General features: G+C 39.7%; 1 protein-coding gene across 1 annotated transcript in view; it reads left to right on the forward strand.

Moving 5' to 3' along the window:
• The window catches only part of Kcnq5 (potassium voltage-gated channel subfamily Q member 5), a 531,455-nt gene that overhangs the window by 468,035 nt on the left and 42,182 nt on the right, over positions 1-21,238 (forward strand). The window contains 1 exon segment of the mRNA XM_027392801.2: positions 2,098-2,318. Within this exon segment, the coding sequence (XP_027248602.1) occupies positions 2,098-2,318 (221 nt within the window).

Consider the following 21,238-nt stretch of genomic DNA (forward strand, 5'->3'; position numbering starts at 1 on the left):
AAATGCAATTTATATTCATTGTTTTATTATTTTATTGGCTTTTTTGACCATTCAGTTTGTATAAGAAAGAAATTTATCTTGGAAGTTGGGAAAAAATCACTTTCCAGCTTCTAAACTCAACCTTCTATGTCATTAGCCTTAGTTCCAAAAAAATGTTAGAGGCAAGCTCAAACAGAATGAAGACACTTGAAGTGGTGGTTGTGTCTACTTGAGGCAGCCATTCGTCACAATAAGGGTGCAGAGGTGAAAACATGTCTCCTGAACTCATCATAAATTTAAATTATGGTACAGATTACTGAATTAAAAAACAAAGATTGGAAATTTTTATATTTAAACACTTTTTTAAAGAAGAGTAAACATTTTTGACCTATCTCTTCAACAGATTTCTCTAAATAACAAGAGCATAAAACTATGTGGTCTTAAGATGTTTTCTGTTGCTGTTGTTTAATGTAATCTTTCATTTAATCGTACATTTGTCAAGTACAGATAAACCCTGTGATTGATGGGGCTGTTGCACAGAGCTCTTGAACTCATATGACCTCATCACAAAACTGCCCAGCCTGCATGTGCCTTCAGCTGGTTGTGCTGGAAGTGGCTGTGTCTGCATTTGGGACAGGAGATGTCAGTTGCATGGTCAACTCCTTTAGTGTTAACCAGACTCTCTGACCACCATTGTTCATGATTTGGTTTGTTTTCATGGAAGCAAATTCACATTAAACATGGTACCTTTCTAGAACACCAGATGTTAAGCAACTAGGCATGGGAAAACAAATGTTACTATCTCTTGTTAGCTGCCAAACACATATCCACTAAACACATTTGCTGTTGGCATGCTGCAGCTGGGGACAGTGGACACTGCGGTAAGTGGAAAAGTCAAGGCCTTCACTTGGTCTCAGACAGTCCTTATCCATAAGCACGCTGCCTTCATCCCCCACAAAGGCTGCAGCATGACTCACAAGAGCTGTGCTAAGCGACTCACCCTCAGATCCATTGCCCCATTATTTCTTCTGTCCTTGAGGAGCACTGGGCCCCTCACATTGATAACGGTGTGCTACTTTCTAATGAATAGTGCGGCACTCTATAAATAAAACAAGAAAATAAGACTGGGGCATGCAACACTCTCCACAGTTCATTTGATTTCTAGAAAACCCCTTTAGCCAGGCTAATCTTGTCTTCACATGAGCCAGAGAACTCCACAGCCCTCCTACCTGTTCCTCCTAGCACAGCACATGAAACACACGTCTTAAACTGGGAAAGACTGAAGATGCATTTTGGATTTTATTGTTAATACATCCTTGATCAGCCCATGGCAGCTCGATCCTACGAAGCATCAGAGAACAGAACGTTCAGACAAATGTGATCTTACCAGTAGCTGCCACAGCAAATCAATAGCTTGTTTCATAGCAGGAAATTGTGATAGTGAACATTGCATCTCATTCTGTCAATCATCCCATTCATTACATGTTGAGGCTGTTCCACCCTGTGTGGTTTCTTTTCCCAAGAATGAAGGATGTAATGTTAAGTGTTGTGTGTATAATATCTGTGTGCAGTGCTGTCAATTGCTTTGAGATTGCATGAATTTATGGAAATCATAATCTTGCCTGAGATAGATAATGCATGCTGACTGTAGGTACATATGTAATCATCACCCCTGTTTACCTGTAGAGATGCTTAGGAATTACAAAGAAAGGTCACCCAGACAAACAAACAAAGAAAAGGGAACTTTAAAAACTCACCAGTGGGGAGGAAAGCTACAATCACCCAGCAGTTTTTAAAGTGAATTCCATACCCATTCTTGATTATCTTCAGTGAAATTGGGTACAAACTGCTGTACCTGGTCTCTTGTCTTCCTACATAAATCTAAGAAGCATGCATATACCCATAAGAGTGAGACTGACCTCAAATGAATACAAACACCATGATCAAATAAAGTTAATTTTCTTCAAGAAGGAATATATTTATTTCTATGCTCCTACTTGCTGAACACACTCTTGCCTGTTGATGTATATAACCTTATACAGCTCCATCAAATCATGTACTCATGTGAAATGGAAGGAAGTTTTTGAGATGGAATAATCATGACTCTGTTCTTCACAGTCAGAAGCTGAGTTTTAAGGAGAGAGTGCGCATGGCTAGCCCGAGGGGCCAGAGCATTAAGAGCAGACAAGCATCAGTAGGTGACAGGAGGTCCCCGAGCACTGACATCACTGCTGAGGGCAGCCCCACCAAAGTGCAGAAGAGCTGGAGCTTCAACGACCGAACCCGCTTCAGGCCCTCACTACGCCTCAAGAGTTCACAGCCAAAGCCAGTGATAGACGGTAAGCCTGGTTTTCATGACTCTCTTTAGCTTGACAGGCTGCTGTGTGGCTATGAAATGATTCATTCTGCGGTGCCATTGAAGGTACCAGAAATTGTTTCTTTTTATTGGAAATGTATTCATTGCTGTGGGTGAATACACAAAATGTAAGTCAGTTTTGAGAAGCAACTTTGGCGGCTAAATCTATATCTCAGAGAAGTCGAGGAGTTGGAAATATAAAACAACGTTAGAGTTTATCATGTGCAGGACACTGGGTTCCAGGCTTGGTACCACTTTTTTAAAAAAGAAGGAAGGAAGGAAGGAAGGATTTTGGTAATATTTCCTTCTTGTTTAGACTTTATTTCAAGATCACTGTGACCTCCTTGCTGGTGTGGGGGGCAGGGGGTCTGGCCAGCAAAGACTCAAAGCAGAAAGATGAGCAGGTACATTGTGAGTATCCTGAAATGGGAGCAATAGCAGCACCCTTCTAGATACAAGGAAACTGTTCTCCCTTCTCCTACAATGCATCTACCACAAACTCACAGCCTGCTGCTTATTATGAAGTGCTCCTTATGAAGCTCCGCAGCCTTCTAATGAGAAATGAAAGTCTCTCCCAAGAGGAATTAACCTATTTTATCATCACGTGCCAGAAGGTTTCTTGCCAACATTTCATTGAGTGACACATAATTTTCGTGTTTACACATTACTTTTTTTCATTCAAAAATTAACTCAGTTTTCCTTTTAAGTGTGCCCCCTTGGGATCTCTTATACTGGGCAAAGAACCAGAATCAAATAGCATCTTCCATTAATGCATACAAACTGCAAAGGCCACTAGGCCTTATACTCTTGTTTCCTAGCATAACCTGTGTTTTCCCAGGCCCTCAAAGCTCAGGGGACAAGATGAACAACCAAGGGTCAGAGCTGCAGTGATCACAGCTCCCTGCAGTGAACCCCTGGAACCTCTGCCTGCCAGCCCTTCCCAGCTTCCTCAGAGGTCCTCAGAGACCTCCCTTCCCCTCTCAAGTGAACAACACAAGTCCTTGCTTCACACTTCTTCACTCTCAACTCCCCTACTAGTGTCATATTCTCCAAATAGTCTCCTAGATGCTGACCTGACATGACCCTACCTGGCAGAGATAATGGCTCCCATCTCAGTGGCGAGGACATGCTGATCCTGCCATGCTCGCTTTCACCTGTTGCTCTGCTAAGCCGGGAAATGCCTTGTCCTCTGGTGTTGTGTACTCTTCATCAAGCCACTTACAGCATCCTGAGTCACTACTGGCACAATTTGCAGGATCCTCCACTTTCCATACTTGGCTCCCTAGGAGGAAATCCACAGAGAGCCTGTGGGCAGCTAAGTCTACAGTTATTGGTAAAAGGTTTTCTGTTGGACTTGGATAGACACTGATAAAAATGGATACATCCCTTCTCTAAGGTAGTCTGGTAAATAGATATCAAAGCCATAACATATGCCAAACACTAGACACATCCATCTACCAGCACATTCTCTAGAGTATAACCAATGAGTGAAACAGTATCAGATGTTGGAAATGATTCTTACTGGTGTCAAAGAGTGATCCCAGGCCAAATGTCATGATGCATGCATGTATTGCATGCCTCCAATCTGAACACATAGGAAACTGAGGCAGGAGACTATGAGTTCAAGGACAGTCTGACCTACAGAGCTGAACAGGAAGACCTATCAGACTGTTTGCAGATATGTACATTTACATGTATGTTATCTACTAGGTACACAGATTTGTGTGTTCATGAAAATGTTTGGAAAACAAATAAGATCACAAATACATTGTTTCTACATTTTTCCCACCTGTGTGTCCCAGTACTTTTTACAATGAACATGAAACACTTTTGTAATAAGAAATCCAAGGAGGACTTTTTGATACATAAAAGAAAATTATCGCTTCCACATACTGCCTCTCCCTTCCTCCTACTCTGACAATCCTTGAACTATTGGGTAACAAACTTCCCATTTCAAGATGATCCTTACTGAGAAGTATAGGGAGCATCTGGTCTCTGCTGCGGACCAGCCTTCACTCAGTGCAAAGATCTTCCAAGGATGCTCGCCAGCCGTAAATGTAGCTAGCATAAGTTCCTTGGGTTGCCATAACAAAGTACCACCCGCTGGAATAAACAACGTAAATTCATTGTCTCACAATCTGAGGCTACAAGTTTCAGCCCAAGATATTGGCAAAGGAGGTTCCTACCATGGGCATCTTTCTTCATGCATGGTCCTTCTGTCTCAACATAGTCTTTCCTCTCTACCTGTGTCCAAATTTCTTCTTTGTATGGAACATGAATAATATTCAACTGTTACCCACCTTAATAACTTTATCTTAACTTTATCAATCACTTCTTTAAATACCCAGTCTCCAAGTACAGTAGCATATAGAGGTACTGGGTATAAGGATTTCAACACATGAGTTGGGAAAGGCAGATACAGTTCAGCACCTTGGCTGAACCCCTGCTTATGTAACAGGTTCCCTGGCAGGCTGAGGGGTGTCCACATCTTCCAACTTGACCCTGGTTTCACACTGTACTAAATATATAATTAGTACACATAGCAATGGACCCTTATTCTGATAATGTGGGATTCAAAACCTCTTTGTCTTTTTTTGCTATGAGGTCATTACAGTTGGCTGAGCACATTTAATTATGAAACTTGTAGAAACTGGATTTTGAACATAGAAAAAATGAATTCTAGTTGTTCTGTTTGGCCAGAAGGAAGGATGGTTTCAAAGACTTACTGGAATTGGCACTGCCTACCCTAGCATTTCCTGTATCTCCAAACGTATCTCAGAAGTCAGGTACAAAAGAGAAAAAAAGTGATATCCTTCACAGATTGGGAAGGTCTCATGACACACACTTTCTAGATCATTTCATACAAGTGCAATTCTGTTTGCTTAGAAAAGAATTACTTTCCCCTGGCTGGGCCCCATCTCAATTGACTCTGAACTCCCCAAGTGAAGACAGAACTGATTGCTGTCCTGTTGAAGTGGATTCGAGGGCTCCTCACTGGCAGGAGATGGGAGCTCTGACTCCTCATTTAATCCAATAACCAAGAGTCTTTACTTATGATTTAGCTTGAAATTGGGTCTTGGAAATTTTGAAGTACATTTTTTCATAGAAAAAAATAAAGTAGCTATCAAGTAAATGTGGCCTTCAATTGTGTGTGTGTGTATATATATAGTCTTTAGCATCTCTCCAGGTTTATGAGTATGTCTAAAATCCACTTACTTCTCATAGAAAATAATACATAATAAAACACTACATCTGACTCCCAGTTATCTCAGGTCTGTTCATTAGTTCACTTCTGGAGCTCTTTTCAGCTGCTCCTTTACATCTCATTGCCCATAACAGTCTCAAAGAGAGTACATGAATAGAAGGGAGAATAATGAGAATCCAGACATGCCTGTGAGTTAATAACTAAACGTTACATTTTATTAAAACTCCATCCTTTTCTAATGACAGTTACAAATGGAAAACAAAATAAGTTTATGGCTAATCTCTAAGTGTTAGTTCTTGCTGAATCTGGTATAAAGTAATGACGCATACACAAGCTTACTACATATCCACTTGTTTTCTTTCTTATGGTTTTAATAAGATTAGCAGGCTATACTTAAGAAAGTTCCAAGTGTTTCCCAGTATCTCAAACTCATGATCTTCAAAGGAATGGCAAGTGGCTGGCAGATATTGGGTGCAGAAATGTACAAATGGCAGAAGGAAAAATAAATTCTAATGACTACGGTATGTATTCTCATAGCAGATATGTTTTAATCAAGGTGACCTGAATGAGTTCTCCTAATCTGCTAAATCCTACAACACCAAGTAATTTAGTAGCATTTGTGTCTCTGAATAATTTTAGAATTCAGGTAGCACAAAAATTGTATTTTTATCATGAGAACACAGGATTATAATGATAAAGGTAATGCCTGTTGACTCCTCTACGATACACATTGTTCTAAATGCTTTATCTCTATAAATGGATTACACTCCTGAGTTATGAAGTAGTTAGCTTTATTATTATTGTCATTTCTTATTTGAGGAAACTGAGACTTAGCAACAAGTAACTAGCCTGAGACCTAACAGGCATAAGGAAAGGCACTGCAGCATGTGCCAAGGCAATCAAATTTCATGATTTTCCTGCACAGCCATAGCCAAGGTGGGCTCCGGGTGGCTATGCTAATTTCTTCTTATGCATCTTGCACTCTTCTCTCTCTCCTCTTAGCTGGCCCTTGCTTTCATTCTTCCACTTTCACTCAGGCCAGATTCCCCATGCCCACAAGTCGTGTTACCTCATCACTGTTCTAGCCGTCTTTCTCAAAGTCCCAACTGCCACAAACATGAATTAGTGTGCTTGATTTAATGTGGTCAGCATTGCTTGTGCTTAAGGGGAAAATACTATCCTGCTATGCAATATTCAGGGATACTGCTGACTACTAGGGAAGGTACTTCCATCCTCACCAGATGTTTGTAAAAGATTGACACCGTCTGGGTGCAGGGGATAAGAAAGGTTCACTTTAGTGGAGTCTAGGTAAACTAAAAATGATGAATAATACCTTCCAGATGTTGAATTCCCGTAACTCTTGTCCCTTTGTTCCTGCCACTATTGATATCCTCCCTTTCTTCTCTTTGTGTTCCTATCTCCCCTCAGCTAATGTACCATCATGGATGCATTTGGTTGTGGGCAGGAATCAAGCATATCATAATATCTTAAATAATAAAGTGATTTATATTATAATACCATTTTTATAATACCATCATAACAAAAAAGTTCAGGAGCTCTAGCTTCACTTTTCTACAGTTTTTGTTACTTTCTTTTTTAAAAAAAAAAAAACATTGCTTTTGTGTAAATTTACTGTACAAAGTGATGGATTGCATAAGAAGTCTTCATTGATTGGAATGGTGCATGCTTCCTTGATCCCACCAGGGCAATCAGACTTGCAAGGCTAGCCTCAGCTATATAGTGTGCTGGAGACCAGCCTGGATTACTGATGAGATACTGAGACCCTGTCTCAATTCGGGAAAGGATGGGGCACTGGCGAAGAGGCTCATTGATTAAGAGCACTTGTTGCCAGTACAGAAGTCCTTGGTTCTGTTCCCAGTATCCACATAGTGGATCACAGTCACCACTAACTTCAGTTCCACGAGATCCATTACCCTTCTAGCTTCATGAACAATGTATGCACACAGTTCATATACATATACCTAGATACACACACACACACATACATACACTAGATACATACAAACATAGATACATACACACAGATACATAAATAGATATATAGATACATACACAGATACATAGATGATACATGCATACACAGATACATACATACATACACGGACACATAGATAGATAGATAGATAGATAGATAGATAGATAGATAGATAGATAGATGAGTCTTTTGAGACAGAGTTTCATTGCATAGCTCTGGCTTGCCTGAAAAAAAAAAATATATATATATATATATATACATATATATAATATATATATATATTTCAAGCTTTCCTTGAACTCATAGAGATCCACCTGCCTCTGCCTCCATCGTGCTGGGATTAAAGGCATTGCTACAACACCCAGCTAAATAAATAATTCTTTAAAACAAAGAAAGAAATTTTCATTCAAGTATAGCAAGTAATTTATATAACTTATCTATACAAACCCCATCCCTTTCAGTTGCCACTAAGCTCTTTCATTTTCACAAATAGTTCTCCTACTGGTTTCATATATCTGTATCATTAAATCTAGACTGTACATATGGGAGAAAAATATGTGTTCAATACAAAGAATGATCTACAATAGTCATGCTTGCAGTTTTGAATATGTGAATTTAAGAAGTAGTAAAAAAAGAAAAAAACAGCAAGTAATAGATAAAAAAAAAAAAACAGCAAAACATCAAATCAATTTACAACACCCCACAGAGATGGCTCTGGTATCCTGACTGAGAGAACAAACAAAAGTAACTTCATTAAACCAAGGACTTAAACCATCCCATGGAATGCAAATGGGTAGGCTTCCTGCTGAACTTTCTACAGATGAGCTTTTAGCTTCTATTTACCACCACGAAAATTTTTATACTATGGGATGAACAGTAGTAACCTTTACTGGAAATACTTTTACCTTATAGCTATTCACAAAGAGGCAATGTTTTTAATGCCCTTCTCCTGGATGCTTGCTATTTGCTGTGTTAGCATGGGGTAGAGGTGTACAGCCTGACATAACCTTTATTATTCTTTTTCTGCTAACCTGGAATTCAGTTTGTTGTTGTTGAAAATCCTTGAGATACATATTAGGTTATGTGTGTAATATCTCTCTGATTTTTTAATGTGCTTGTAGCTATTATCTTCCCTCTCAGGACCACTTTTATTGTTTCTCACAGGTTCTAAAATATTGCGTTTTCATTTTCATTTGATTCCAGGATTTTAAAGTTTTCCCCTCCTGATTTCTTTGACAACCCACTCAACATCAGTGAATTGCTCAATCTCTTAACATTCTTCTATTTTCTGCTGTTTCACTTGCAGTTAAATTCTAAATTTTCTCTGTATTAGACAGAATCTACAAGTTTTTGCTTTGCAGATTGATTGACTGTAACATTTGCTTTATGTCCCTAAATACAAGAAAACTGAAAAAAAAAAGTAGTGTAAAGTCTATTTTGGTGAAGGTTTTAGAAGCTGCTAAGAAGATAATGTATTCTGCAGCTTTTGGACAGACTGTTCTGTAGATGTAGATGACCTGTTGGTATATCTCTTAATACACAGGGTCATTTAACTCATACTCCTCTGTGGTTTTTTTAATTTAATTTTTTTGATAATTTAATATTATAAGTACTATAGTTACATGATTTTCCCATTTTCTTCACTTTCAACTCTTCCCATATCCCCATTTCCTCTCAAATTCATGACCTCTTCATCTTCATCTTTATTATTGTTAGGTGTGTGTGTGTGTGTGTGTGTGTGTGTGTGTGTGTGTGTGTAAATACAACCTGATTAATCCATCTAGTGTTGATCATGTGTGATGTGTGTATGTGTTTAGTGCTGACCACTTGGGATTGGCTAACATATTAAGGGCTCTTTCGTGGAGAAGAGTCATTATCTCTCTTTGGTGATATTTTAAATCTGGATTACCTTTTAGTCAGAGGTACAGTATCAGTGTCATCCATTACTCTTTTGATGAAGTTGACCAGTGCCTTTATTCCCAATAGTATTTGCTTTTTAAAATTGGTTGTCCTGATGTATTAGATCCTTGTGATAGTTTGTTCCCTTCTGTGATGTTGCCTCAGTTATCATGCATTGCTCTAGTTTGTGTTTAGTTTTCCTTCAAGAATGGCTTTTTCTGAGTACAACAATTTGGGTTAGCAATTGTTTTCCTTCAGTACTTGCCACAGCATTCTATGCTCTCCTGGATTTTAGAATTACTGTTGAGACACCTGCTATTAATGGGGTGGATTTACATAATATTTGATTAGGCACTTCTTTTACAGCTTTCAGTAGTCTTTGCTCTGTGTACTTCATGTTTTGAATATAATATAAATATATAATATAAATACAATATGATGTGAGATGTTTCTTTTCTTCTTTCATCTGTTTGATGATCTAAATGCCTCCTAAGACCTGGACAGCCATCTCTTTCCCAAAGTTCAAGCAAATTTCCTCAGTATCGTCAAATATGTTTTATATGCCTTTAGCTTTCACTTCATTGTCCATGCTTGGCAAGCTTTGACCTTTAATGGTGTCCAGTAACCTTGCATGCTCTATTCATATTTTGTTTCTTTCTTTAGTGTTACATGAACGTCTAGTTTATCTTCCTTATCTTCAGGCCATGGTATTCTTCACTCTGCTTCATCTATTGATGAGGCAGAGTTGTTCAACTTGTTGAGACACTTGTTCCAAAAGTTTTTATTTAATTTTTACAGTGCTCCTGTCTCTTTGTTTAATCCCTCTTTCACATCCTGCATCATCTTTCTTGCTTTACTTAGATGTTTATTTATATTATCTCTGAATTAATTTGTTGAGCCGGGCGTTGGTGGCACACGCCTTTAATCCCAGCACTCGGGAGGCAGAGGCAGGTGGATCTCTGTGAGTTTGAGGCCAGCCTGGTCTCCAGAGCGAGTGCCAGGATAGGCTCCAAATCTACCCAGAGAAACCCTGTCTTGAAAAACAAAAACAAACAAACAAACAAAAGTTTGTTGAAATCCTTTTTTATTAAGTTGAGCATCATTATAATCATATTTTTTTTAATTCTTCAGGATTTTAGCTGCTTCATTCTCAATGGAATCCACTACAGTAGCACTGTTAATTTTTTTAAGAAGGTGTATTGTCTTGATTTTTTTCACTTCTTGTGTTCCTGTTAGGACTAAGTCCCTGTTTGGATTTGTTTTGCTAATATAATGTATTTTAATGATCTATGAGGCTGACTTCCAAAAACAAGTCCCCGGAGGCTCAGTGAAAGCAGTCTATTTAAACTGTTGCTGAATCAACAGTCAAGTGTCAGATGTCTGCCAATGGAAGCTTCCCTTCTTGTGTAACAGGAGCCTCTGCTGACCACAATTCCCTTTGCAGCCTGTGAGCTCTGCAGCCTCTTTCATGCTCCAAGACTGTCCTGTTCATACACCCTGAGTGGCTGATGTTTTTTCCTGTGAGGGCAAAGCAAACAACATCAGTGAGAACTCAATAGGTGGATCTGTCTCCGTGTTTCCAAAACCCACACAGCATTGAACTCTTCGCTGGAGGAATGAGGCTGTGGAAGCCAGATGTTTAGATGGAGCTTCTGAGTTCCTCAGACCCAATGACAAGTAAATTCATGGCAGATAGGTGAACTGGAGATTAGGTTGCTCCCTGATCCAGGATTCAGATTCCACAGTTTTCTTCAGTGCTGGATACAGCAACTTGTCGTTGAGGGTGGCACTACAACCCACTGTACTCTCCAAAGTCTTAATTTTGAATCTTTTTTTGTCTGAACTTGTTGCAATATCAGTGTCTAGCATTCACCCTCTCTCCCACCCTGGGGCTGTGCTGTGGCCTTTCATTTGACTCTGTATATTAATATGCTCACTTCTTCAGGGTAGAAGTAAAATGACTGGCAGAGTTCTGAACTTTCAAAGACAGGAAAAAAAAGCCACCTTTGTCTATATTTCTTCTAAAACAGTGGTTCTCAACCTTCCTAGTGTTGTGGTGATTATTTTTGTCAAAATTATTCTGTTAATTTCGATAAAATTATTTCTGTTGCTACTTCATAACTGTAATTTTGTTACTATTGTGACTTGTTAAAATTCTTCCTATTCTGGGGAGTAGGACCATTGTTGGCAGCCATGAGTTAGTAGCTTGATTTGAAACCAGACTTTCCTAAGGCATGTGACATGTGGGATGGGAGGTAAATACATTTGATGCTTAAGTATTGGATATTGGAAAAGCAACTTACAGTAACTTCTGGTTTTGTCAAGAAAATATTTTTACCTTCAAGTGAGGGAAATGATGTTGAACATATTTTATCCCAAGTATTTTACCCATGTATATTTTATTCATCTAAATGCCTGGTCTTTTTAATTAAGTTTTAGAAATGTCATACACATACACAATATGTTATGATTATATTCAACTCCCATTACACCATCTAATCCCCTTTTCTCTCCCTCTGAACAGTTTCTTCTACCCAATTAGTTTCTTTGTTTCTTTTGCAATTTCTTTTTTGAGCCACTGAGTATTTTTAAGATTGTTTGCATAGTGTGGATAGGGGATACTTTGGTTGGGATTGGGCCACTAGTTAGTGGCTGAAACTGAAGAAAATGCCACCCTCTCCCTTGGCAATCTTTAACTACCTCAGGAAGGAAGACTGGTTGGTGTTGGTCCTGTTCATGGTAGAATGTCAAAGTGCCCAGTCATGTACAGAATCTGTACGGATATCGTTAGCTGTTCTGTGTTCATGATTGCAGTGGGTATGTTATATCCAGATAGAGGTATTTCACAGCATTGCTCCCCATCATCTGTCTCTTAAGTTCTTTCCAGTCCCTCTGCTGCAACATTCCCTAGGTCTTGAAGAAGATGATATAGAAGCCCCACTTATATCTGAGCACTTCTCAGTCATGTATTCTTGGCACATTGACCAGCTAACAGTCTCTGCATTAGCCTTCACCCACGGCAAAAGAGCAAGAGTGTGAGAGACAGACAGATGCACACTCAGAGTGTGTCGCACTCACACACACACACACACACAAGAGAAGAGAGAGAGAGAGAGAGAGATAGTATAGGTCTAAACATAAATTTTAAAAGACTTTACAACATGTCATCAGTTGAAAGAACAGTAGCAGGTCCCTATCTAGGTAGGACCAATGACCTCCACAACCATAGAGATTTTACTTGACTTATAGTGCCAGGCAAGTATTCTTTCCCATAGTATGGGCCCCAAATTCAATCAGAAAGCAGTTAGTTACTAACACCACCCCTCTGGCACTGCTATCACCACCACCAATAAATAAATAAATAAATAAATAAATAAATAAATAAATAAATAAATGTTATGGCACCAGTAAGGTTTCGATGCCTGGCAAATTGGTCTTACAGTACACATGGCCCATATCTGGGTGCTGACAAATTTTATCCCCCAGCAGCCTCCATAGTAACTTTCAGTGCTGGGAACACTAGCCAGCTGAAAGGGAGCTTCTAGCTTGATTTCTCTGTTCTGCAACCAAAGTGTGTGGTGTCTTCAGCGGTAGGATCTTACCGTCTAGTTCTAAAAGGCAGTTCAGAGCAATTGGTGACAATAGCCTGTATTGTTTGGAGAGGTTCTGGGACATTTCTAGTCAACGGTTCTTAAAGAGTCGTCCTTAACTTGACACTGAGATATTAGTTTTAAAAACTCATGATTTCTGGAAGCATCGTTTTCCACCCAGGTAGCGTACTTTTGTTCAAAGCTCACTCTTTTTTCTTTCTTTCTTTATTTGTTTTTCCGAGACAGGGTTTCTCTGTGGCTTTGGAGGCTGTCCTGGAACTAGCTCTTGTAGATGAAGCTGGTCTCGAACTCACAGAGATCCGCCTGCCTCTGCCTCCCGAGTGCTGGGATTAAAGGCGTGTGCCACCACCGCCCGGCTCAAAGCTCACTCTTTTAATACTATGTTTTTAGTTAGCATATCTAGTAGGATATTTCCTTATGTCCCCTTCATACATTCATTGCTCTAGTTATCCCTCTGTCCCATTCTCACCTTTCCCCAATTTCCTGATCATATTTATTTAAAGTTTTTCACAGCGATCATTCCCCACGCTCTACTTTCATAGACCTTGTCCTTTGCTATCTTCTGCTCTCAGTGCTTCTCCATTCCTTAACTCCTTTCTTGCTTCCTCCAGCTTAAATGCAGAAGTCTCCACCTCTGAAGCTAGGAACACATAAGAGAGTGGATACAGTGTTTGCGTTTCTGAACCTGAATTACCTCATTCAGTGTCTTTTTCCAATTCCATTCATTCCTTTGCAAATTTTACAATTTCTCTCTTTTTGTATCTGAATAAAATACCACTTTGTGTATGTACCACATTTCCACTATCCATTCACCAGCTGATGGACATCTAGGCTACTCCCGTTGCCTAACTACCATGAATAGAGCAGCAATGAACAAAGGCATGCAAACATCTCTGTCAAGATAGTTTTCCTTGGTTTTGGTTTTGTTTTGATACAAAAGCCATATTTAGAAAGAGGTGTCCCTTCTGTTATCTTCTGTTTAAAGCTTTCTATGAGACCACAAACACAAACTGTCCTAACTCCTTGAATTTCAAAAGAACAAAATGGGTAAAGGAAAGACTAGAAAAATCTGTCAGAGACTAGGCATTAGCACAGGTTTATAATCTGTGTCCTGGGGAGGGAGAAGCAGGGAGATTTCCAGTGAGAGGCCAGCATGAGATCAACAGCAAGGTCCTATCTCAAACACCAAAGGTGAATTAAATAAATAGGAAGAATTTCAGCTGTATATCCCTCCCCTCCTCATACATAGCCAGTGTGTGTTTGCTGTCTCTACCACTACTGGAAAACAGACTCAGTCGCCTTCTTCTCCAGCCATGAGCAACCCTGTGGCACCTCACTCCTCAAGCTACTTCCCTTAGTAATTCTTCTGTCATCGTAATTATATTAGCTCAACTGTACCTGAAAAAAAAAAAATAGCAGAAGGGTCAGAGACCTATCTCAGTTGTGAGCACTCACCTAGCATACACAGGACTCTGCAATAAAAAACCAGAACACAGCAGTACAAATACTCAGTACAAAGTGCCAAAACCCTCAAATCCTTCTGAAAGGAATTTACTCTTTTTCTCTCTTCTTTAACCTCTGTCAGAGACCTAGACTCATCAATTGACTAAAAGCCTTGTGTGAGATAATGATTTGAAATTCCTGAAAACACTGACGAAAGGAAGCATTTTGATGCAATGATTTGACAATCACTATATCCTAAACCTGCACTCCCCTCTACACACCTAGGGGGATAATTTCCTCCAAGCAGTAGAAATCACACAATCCATCATTTTACCTTTGACTTCTTCATGCACATGAACTTCAACCTCTCTGCTTTTTACACTAGTTTTCCAATGTGTTTTTCTCAGACTCTCCCATTGACATTGTTTGGTGTTCCCTCAAAATGCCAATTATTTCACTGCAGGTAACATTTTCCGTGACTTTCCATAATAATGACTCAGCTTCATGCTGACCTTGATTACAATTTTCTACAGTAGATGGTGTGGCTGGGCACTGTCCGAAATTAACTGATAGCAGCTCTGCATTGTGATAACAGATAATTTTTTGATGTTTTGAAATACGTCACCTCTCAACGACTTCACCATTTTTTAAATTAAATGTAATTCCCATTCACTACCTTGCTCTATCAAATTTGTAGCCTCCATTTCTTTGTTTATATATGCATATATATTTATTTATATGCTTAGGAGCATACATATATATTTATATACTTAGGGACATATATATATGAATACAATCTGCTCAGTCCATATAAAGTCACTTATATGTATATGACTTCAAGATTGACCACTTGGCATTTGTAGTAGTTTTAATAAAATGGCCCTATAGGCACCTAAGGACTGGCACGATTGGGAGGTGTGGCCTTGTTGGAGAAAGTGTATCACTGGGGGTGGCCTTCTGAGGTGTCAGATGTTCAAGCCATGCCCTGTATGGCACTCTCTTCCTGCTGCCTATGGATCCAGGGGTAGAACTCTCCGCTGATTCTCCAGTTCATGTCTGCCACAGTGCTCCCCATCCTGACGATAGTGAACTAAACCTCAGAAACTGTAAGCCAGCACCAATTAAAGGTTTCCCTCTGTAAGAGTTTCTGTGGTCATGGTGTGTCTTCAAAGCAATAGATACTCTAACTAAGACAGTATTGGATAACCAAGTTGTGGGCTCTTCCCTGGAGAAGACTACTTTTCTTGCTCTCAGCATTCCTTGGTTGCCTGCACTTCTTTGTCTAGTACTGATACCTCATGAGGCTTAACCTTTTGAGACCATTGCCTTCAGAACACAAATATTCATAGACCATAGGCCACCATTTCTTTTATTAGTTTTTATGAAGCACCCATTTCTACAGCAGAAATATTTCTCTACTTTAACAGGATTGAAGTTCTACCTGGATTTCTAATCTAGTCCAAGCTCTCTGTGTATAATCAAATATGATTTCTGTCAAACAGTTCCAGGTTCTGCCTCAGTGTTTGTTGTCCCCCCGACTGTGATAGAGGAAATTGTTCTGATTGGCCTGAAATATAGTTCCCTATCTGAGCTATGCACAGATTCTATGGCCTTCCTTCCAGAAAACCCTAATGGTATAACCTTAAGGATATAACCTTAAACCTTCCTTGTGACTTTGTAGAACCAAGTTTTTGTTTATTTATTTTATTTTTATTCTTTAATTACTACCCATATTTACATATCCAAACCCCCATTCTCTTGCCCTCCCATCCTCCCATGTTCCCCACCAACCCCCCCAACCCACCCCCTAACTCTTCCCCAGGGATAGTGAGGCCCTCCACGGGGGACCTTCAAAGTCCAACATATCATTTGGGAGAGGGCCTAGGCTCTCCTTGCTGTATCAGGGCTGCAATAATATCCCTCCATAGGGAATCGGCTCCCAAAGTCCATTTGTGCTCCACAGACAAAGACTGACTCGACTGTTAGAGGTCCTGTAGACTGTCTTGGCCTCCTAGGTGGCACCCACAGGGCTTGATTTGGTCCAATGCTATTTCCCCAGCTTTATGACTAGGGTCTCCATGCTATCAGTAGGTCAGGTCCACTGTTTCTGCGGTAGAATCAAGTTTTATCAAGAAATCCAAATTTTAAAATGAGAGCTATGTATTTTGAGTCACCAGCAAAATGTATCTGTGCACTGCACAGCGTGTCTAGTAGAACTTCAAAATGAGTCAGAATGCTGTGTCACTTGCCTATTGTTGCTTAACAAATTTAAAACTTATTGCTTTAAGACATACATGCTCACAAAATTCAAATTTTCGATGGTTGGAAGTCCAGGAGCGTCTTAGCTGGGTGCTGTCGCTCATGCTCTAATGAGGTTACAGTCTAGTATCCATCAAGAGATGCTGTCATTTCAAGGCTGAACATGAAAGAAGAACCAACTGCAAGTTCATTCAAGCATGTGCACATCGGCCATGACAGAATATGCCAGTCAGAATCTGCAGTGTTTTACCCCTCACCTCAGGTGACAAGTAACCCTTTCTTCATATGATAATGATCACACTGACCATGCAATAGGAGGTGGAGGTCATTAGTCACTATCTAAAAGGCTGTGTACCCCAAATTTCTTGCAATCTATTTTGTCTCAAGCCACATACTTCCACCACCACCTTTTGTCTTTGTCGTGAACCTTCATCTCCAGTTCTCCTTGACTTGTTTTTTGCTTTTTTTAAAATTTAAATTAGAAACAAGTTTGCTTTACATGTCAATACCAGTTCTCTCTCCCTCCCATCCTCCCATGACCCCCACTGACCCCCTATCCCATCCCAATTCTGCTCCCCAAGGAGGGTGAGGCCTTTTGTGGAGGGTCTTCAAAGTCTGTCATACCACTTGGAGCAGAGCCTAGACCATCCCCCATGTGTCTAGGCTGAGAAAATATCCCTCTATGTGGAGTGGGCTTTCAAAGTCCATTCTTTTGCTAGGGATAAATACTGATCCACTACCAGAGGCCCCATAGATTTCTGTGGGCTCCTCACTGACACCCGCCTTCAGGGGGTCTGGATCAGTCCTATACTGGTTTCCCAACTATCAGTCTGGAGTCCATGAGCAACCCCTTGTTCAGGTCACCTGTTTCTGTGGTTTTCTCCAGCCTGGTCTTGACCCCTTTGCTCATCACTTCTCCCTCTCTGCCACTGGATTCCAGGAGTTCAGCTCAGTGTTTAGCTGTGGGTGTCTGCCTCTGCTTCCATCAGCTACTGGTTGAAGACTCTAGGATGGCATATAAGGTAGTCATCAATGTAATTATCGGGGAAGGACATTTAAAGTAGCCTCTCCACTATTGCTTAGATTGTTAGTTTCTCCTTGACTTTTTAAAAACATTTCCATTATCTACTTTTCTTTGAGAGTATTTGGACATCAAATGTCTTTGAGACATTTAATATAGCCAAGGATCTCATCATACTCCTCCTATTATATATACATATACAATATATGTATAATTACACTAGTACCGTCAAACTTGATTATATAGCTAGATAATTATATTCTATTCAATGCAACTTTTCAAAATGCATACTATGCAAAAATTATATTATTAGTGGAACAAAAATAAATAAAATAAAATGTGAGCCCAGGAAATCACTCAGTGGCCAATTCAGTGTTTGACTTAGGCTAGCACACTCCTGTGTAATGCATAGCCTCTTCTCAACCTCATCAAGAGGTTTTAGATGTATTCTTGGTCATCTCAAAAAGCATAATCAGAACCAAGAGATAAGAAATAGAATCTTTAGTTCAATATCATGAAAGCCTAACCCCAGCTGTTAAACATCCCACACCAATAGAATGGATTCCACAACTGGAAGCATTCAAGCCAAGCTTGGAAGATCTGTAGGTAGGGGGACTTCTGGACCCTAAAGAAGATCAATCAGACATCCTTTCAGAAATGTTCTAAGCCTGAGTTTCTAAAACCTGCTCTGCTGTCCTGATGGGAAGTAACATCCTTGCCCATTATCCTCACAGGCAATTCCATACTGAGGAGCATAGGAGGGAAGGAAGGACTGACTAAAGGATGCTAGAGATAAATCATCACTACAGGGGCTTCATGTTTCTTTGACACAGAAAAGTTCTTTCTGTTGCTTTCCTCCTCTCACGAGCCACACTGTTTCTAATCTTCCTCCAGGATTGCATGTGACCCTTAATGTTCTGAGAATCATATGACGTCCTCCATCTATCATTGTGATGTATATGTGTGTGCACATAGAGGAGCATTATAAAATTTGAATAGGCCCTCACTTGGTAGATTCCAGTCCAAGAAAGGTATTTAAGAGGTACTTCTCGGGGCTAGCATTTTCCTGGATTTGGGAGTGAGGGGCCGTGAAAAGATGTGACCTTTTTAAGGTTTAATGCTGCCCCTTTTCAGTTATAGTACTGATTTTGGGATGAACTGGGGCATCTTCTTCACTCTCAACCTCTTACTTCTTAAAAAATAACCCATGTGACCTCTGAAACTTGCACAAAATAAGCACCGACATAACCATTACCCAAATCACAGAATTTAGCCCATATTTAGGAGAAGTACTTTTCCACTCATGGAGGGCTGTTGTTTTCTTTTTTTTTTTTCTTCCATCTGTGTATCTCAGTTATTTCCCTCAAAGGCACACTTAGTCGTCTACTGCACAAAAAGAAACCCATATGACACAATTTTAAAATTACATTTAATCGTGTTCATGGTGTGTTCTACTTGGTAAGGAAGGGGGAAAAGGTTAGAGAAAGGTCAAGATCCTTTATCTGCAATGGACGGCTGACATAGAAAAAGACAAGCTACTCAGTCCTTGCTTTATGCCGTCTGCAGCAGGGTACTTTCTTTCATTGCCCCAAATTCCCTTTATTTTATTTTCTATGTCTAGCCTTTCCAAATCTTTCCTCTCTGCAGTGCTTCCCTCCACTGCATAACCATTGTTCCTGTACTCCGAAAATTTTCAGGCCCCAGAATATTATTGTCCCCCAGTTAAAAAGCACCATTTGCACGCAAAGGCTTTAAAGTTCCACTGGAGAGAAAGCTACATATTACGTTAATCTAGACCAACAGGAGCTGGTATGCACACCCTTCTACTGAACCTGGCGGCTTACTGTTTCCAAGATTGTTTCAGACTTGTGTTCCCACCATTTGTGTCTTGGTTGGAAAATGTCATGAGTGGGTATCTCTTTACTTCTGCAGTGGTTCTCTATTTTGCATAAGTGTGCTGTCTCAGATTAGTGATTTAAAACAGTAGATGCTTAACCTGTGATTCTGATAGACAGTTCTTCAGATCTTGGCCCAATTCATTCACAGTCTATGATGATTCTTCTGGGTTGGCTGGAGACTGAGAGGAAAACTGCAGCTGAAATTGCTCACCTCTGACATACGATGGTCTCTCACTATGCAGTAGGTAGGCTGGGTCACGTGGGAGTGATAGGTTCTTAAGAACAATACCAGCAGGACCCAAAAAGTCCCTTAAAGATTTTGTTCAATTGATCAAGGTGTATGTCAATCTGATTAGAATTTGCCAATCTATTTGATGAAAACATAATGCAGATTTGCAACCTATAGTTTTCTGGACCATTATAAAGCCTGACTTCTTTTATTAAGGTTGGAAATCCCTAAATATGGTTCAAGGAAACAAATCACATCCCTTTAGAGATGGGATAAAATAAGGCTCCCTACATCATCTCACCTTTAATTCAGAAGCATTCTAGAATGTTTAAATGAATGTAAAAGGGTAAGAGCAATTCATTAACCTAGCCTAATCTGATGTCCTTCACTTACATCACCCTGTAAGGAGGTTCCTGAGCTGAAGCTATCTGGAGCAATGACCGTCCCTGAGATCTGAATGTGGTTTGTCAGTTACTTGGCCAAAACTGCCTTAGTATTTGTTCTAATAGAAGCAGTCTTTCTATACTAGAAATTTACCATGCTTTAAAAAAATACTTTGATTATCTGCTAGTAGATTATTTTTTAAAATCTATGAAAATTGTTTTTTTTTGGGGGGGGGGACAGGGTTTCTAGGTGAGATTTCTCTGTGGAGCCATGGCCGTCCTGGAACTCACTGTGTATTTGAAGTTGACCTCAGACTCAAAGATCTTCCTACCTCTGCCTCCTTAGTGCTGGGATTAAAGGTGTGCATCACCACCACCCAGCTAGAAACTGATTTTTGTGTGTGTGAGAAAAAAACATGTTTCAAAAGCTATGAGATTTATGCTTTTGCTTTTAATTGGGAAGACTCACAGATAGTTAAGTTCTGAGGAACTTTTATGAAAATGGGATTAATTACATATATCGGTTGGAATCATGATTTTGGAGTCAAATAAAATTCTCTTTAATCCTAATATCCCAACTAGATTGACTAAGATGAGGCAATTGACAAACTTACTAAAAGTTCATATTCTCTCTCTCTAACCCTCCCTTTTCTCCCTCACTTCCCTCCCCACTCATTCTCTCTCTTGCTCCAGGCTCCAGGTATTATACCTGTTTAACAGGACCATATGAATAGTAATGAAATATAATATATGGAAAATTGATCAATGCCAAGCATAATATAGGTCCTCGAAATTTTAAGTTATAATTTAATAGTTCCCTAGTCCTAACTTCTGCATTGATGTTGAAGAATTGAAGTCTTGGAATTGATTAATTGGCATGTCTTCTTTTTTTCCTTCTTCCAGTACTTGATAAAGTTCCTGTCATGGGAAATGGAAGGTTTAAGGTCCTCACATTGAAT

The sequence above is a fragment of the Cricetulus griseus genome, assembly GCF_003668045.3.
Source record: "Cricetulus griseus strain 17A/GY chromosome 1 unlocalized genomic scaffold, alternate assembly CriGri-PICRH-1.0 chr1_1, whole genome shotgun sequence".
Classification (NCBI taxonomy): domain Eukaryota; kingdom Metazoa; phylum Chordata; class Mammalia; order Rodentia; family Cricetidae; genus Cricetulus; species Cricetulus griseus.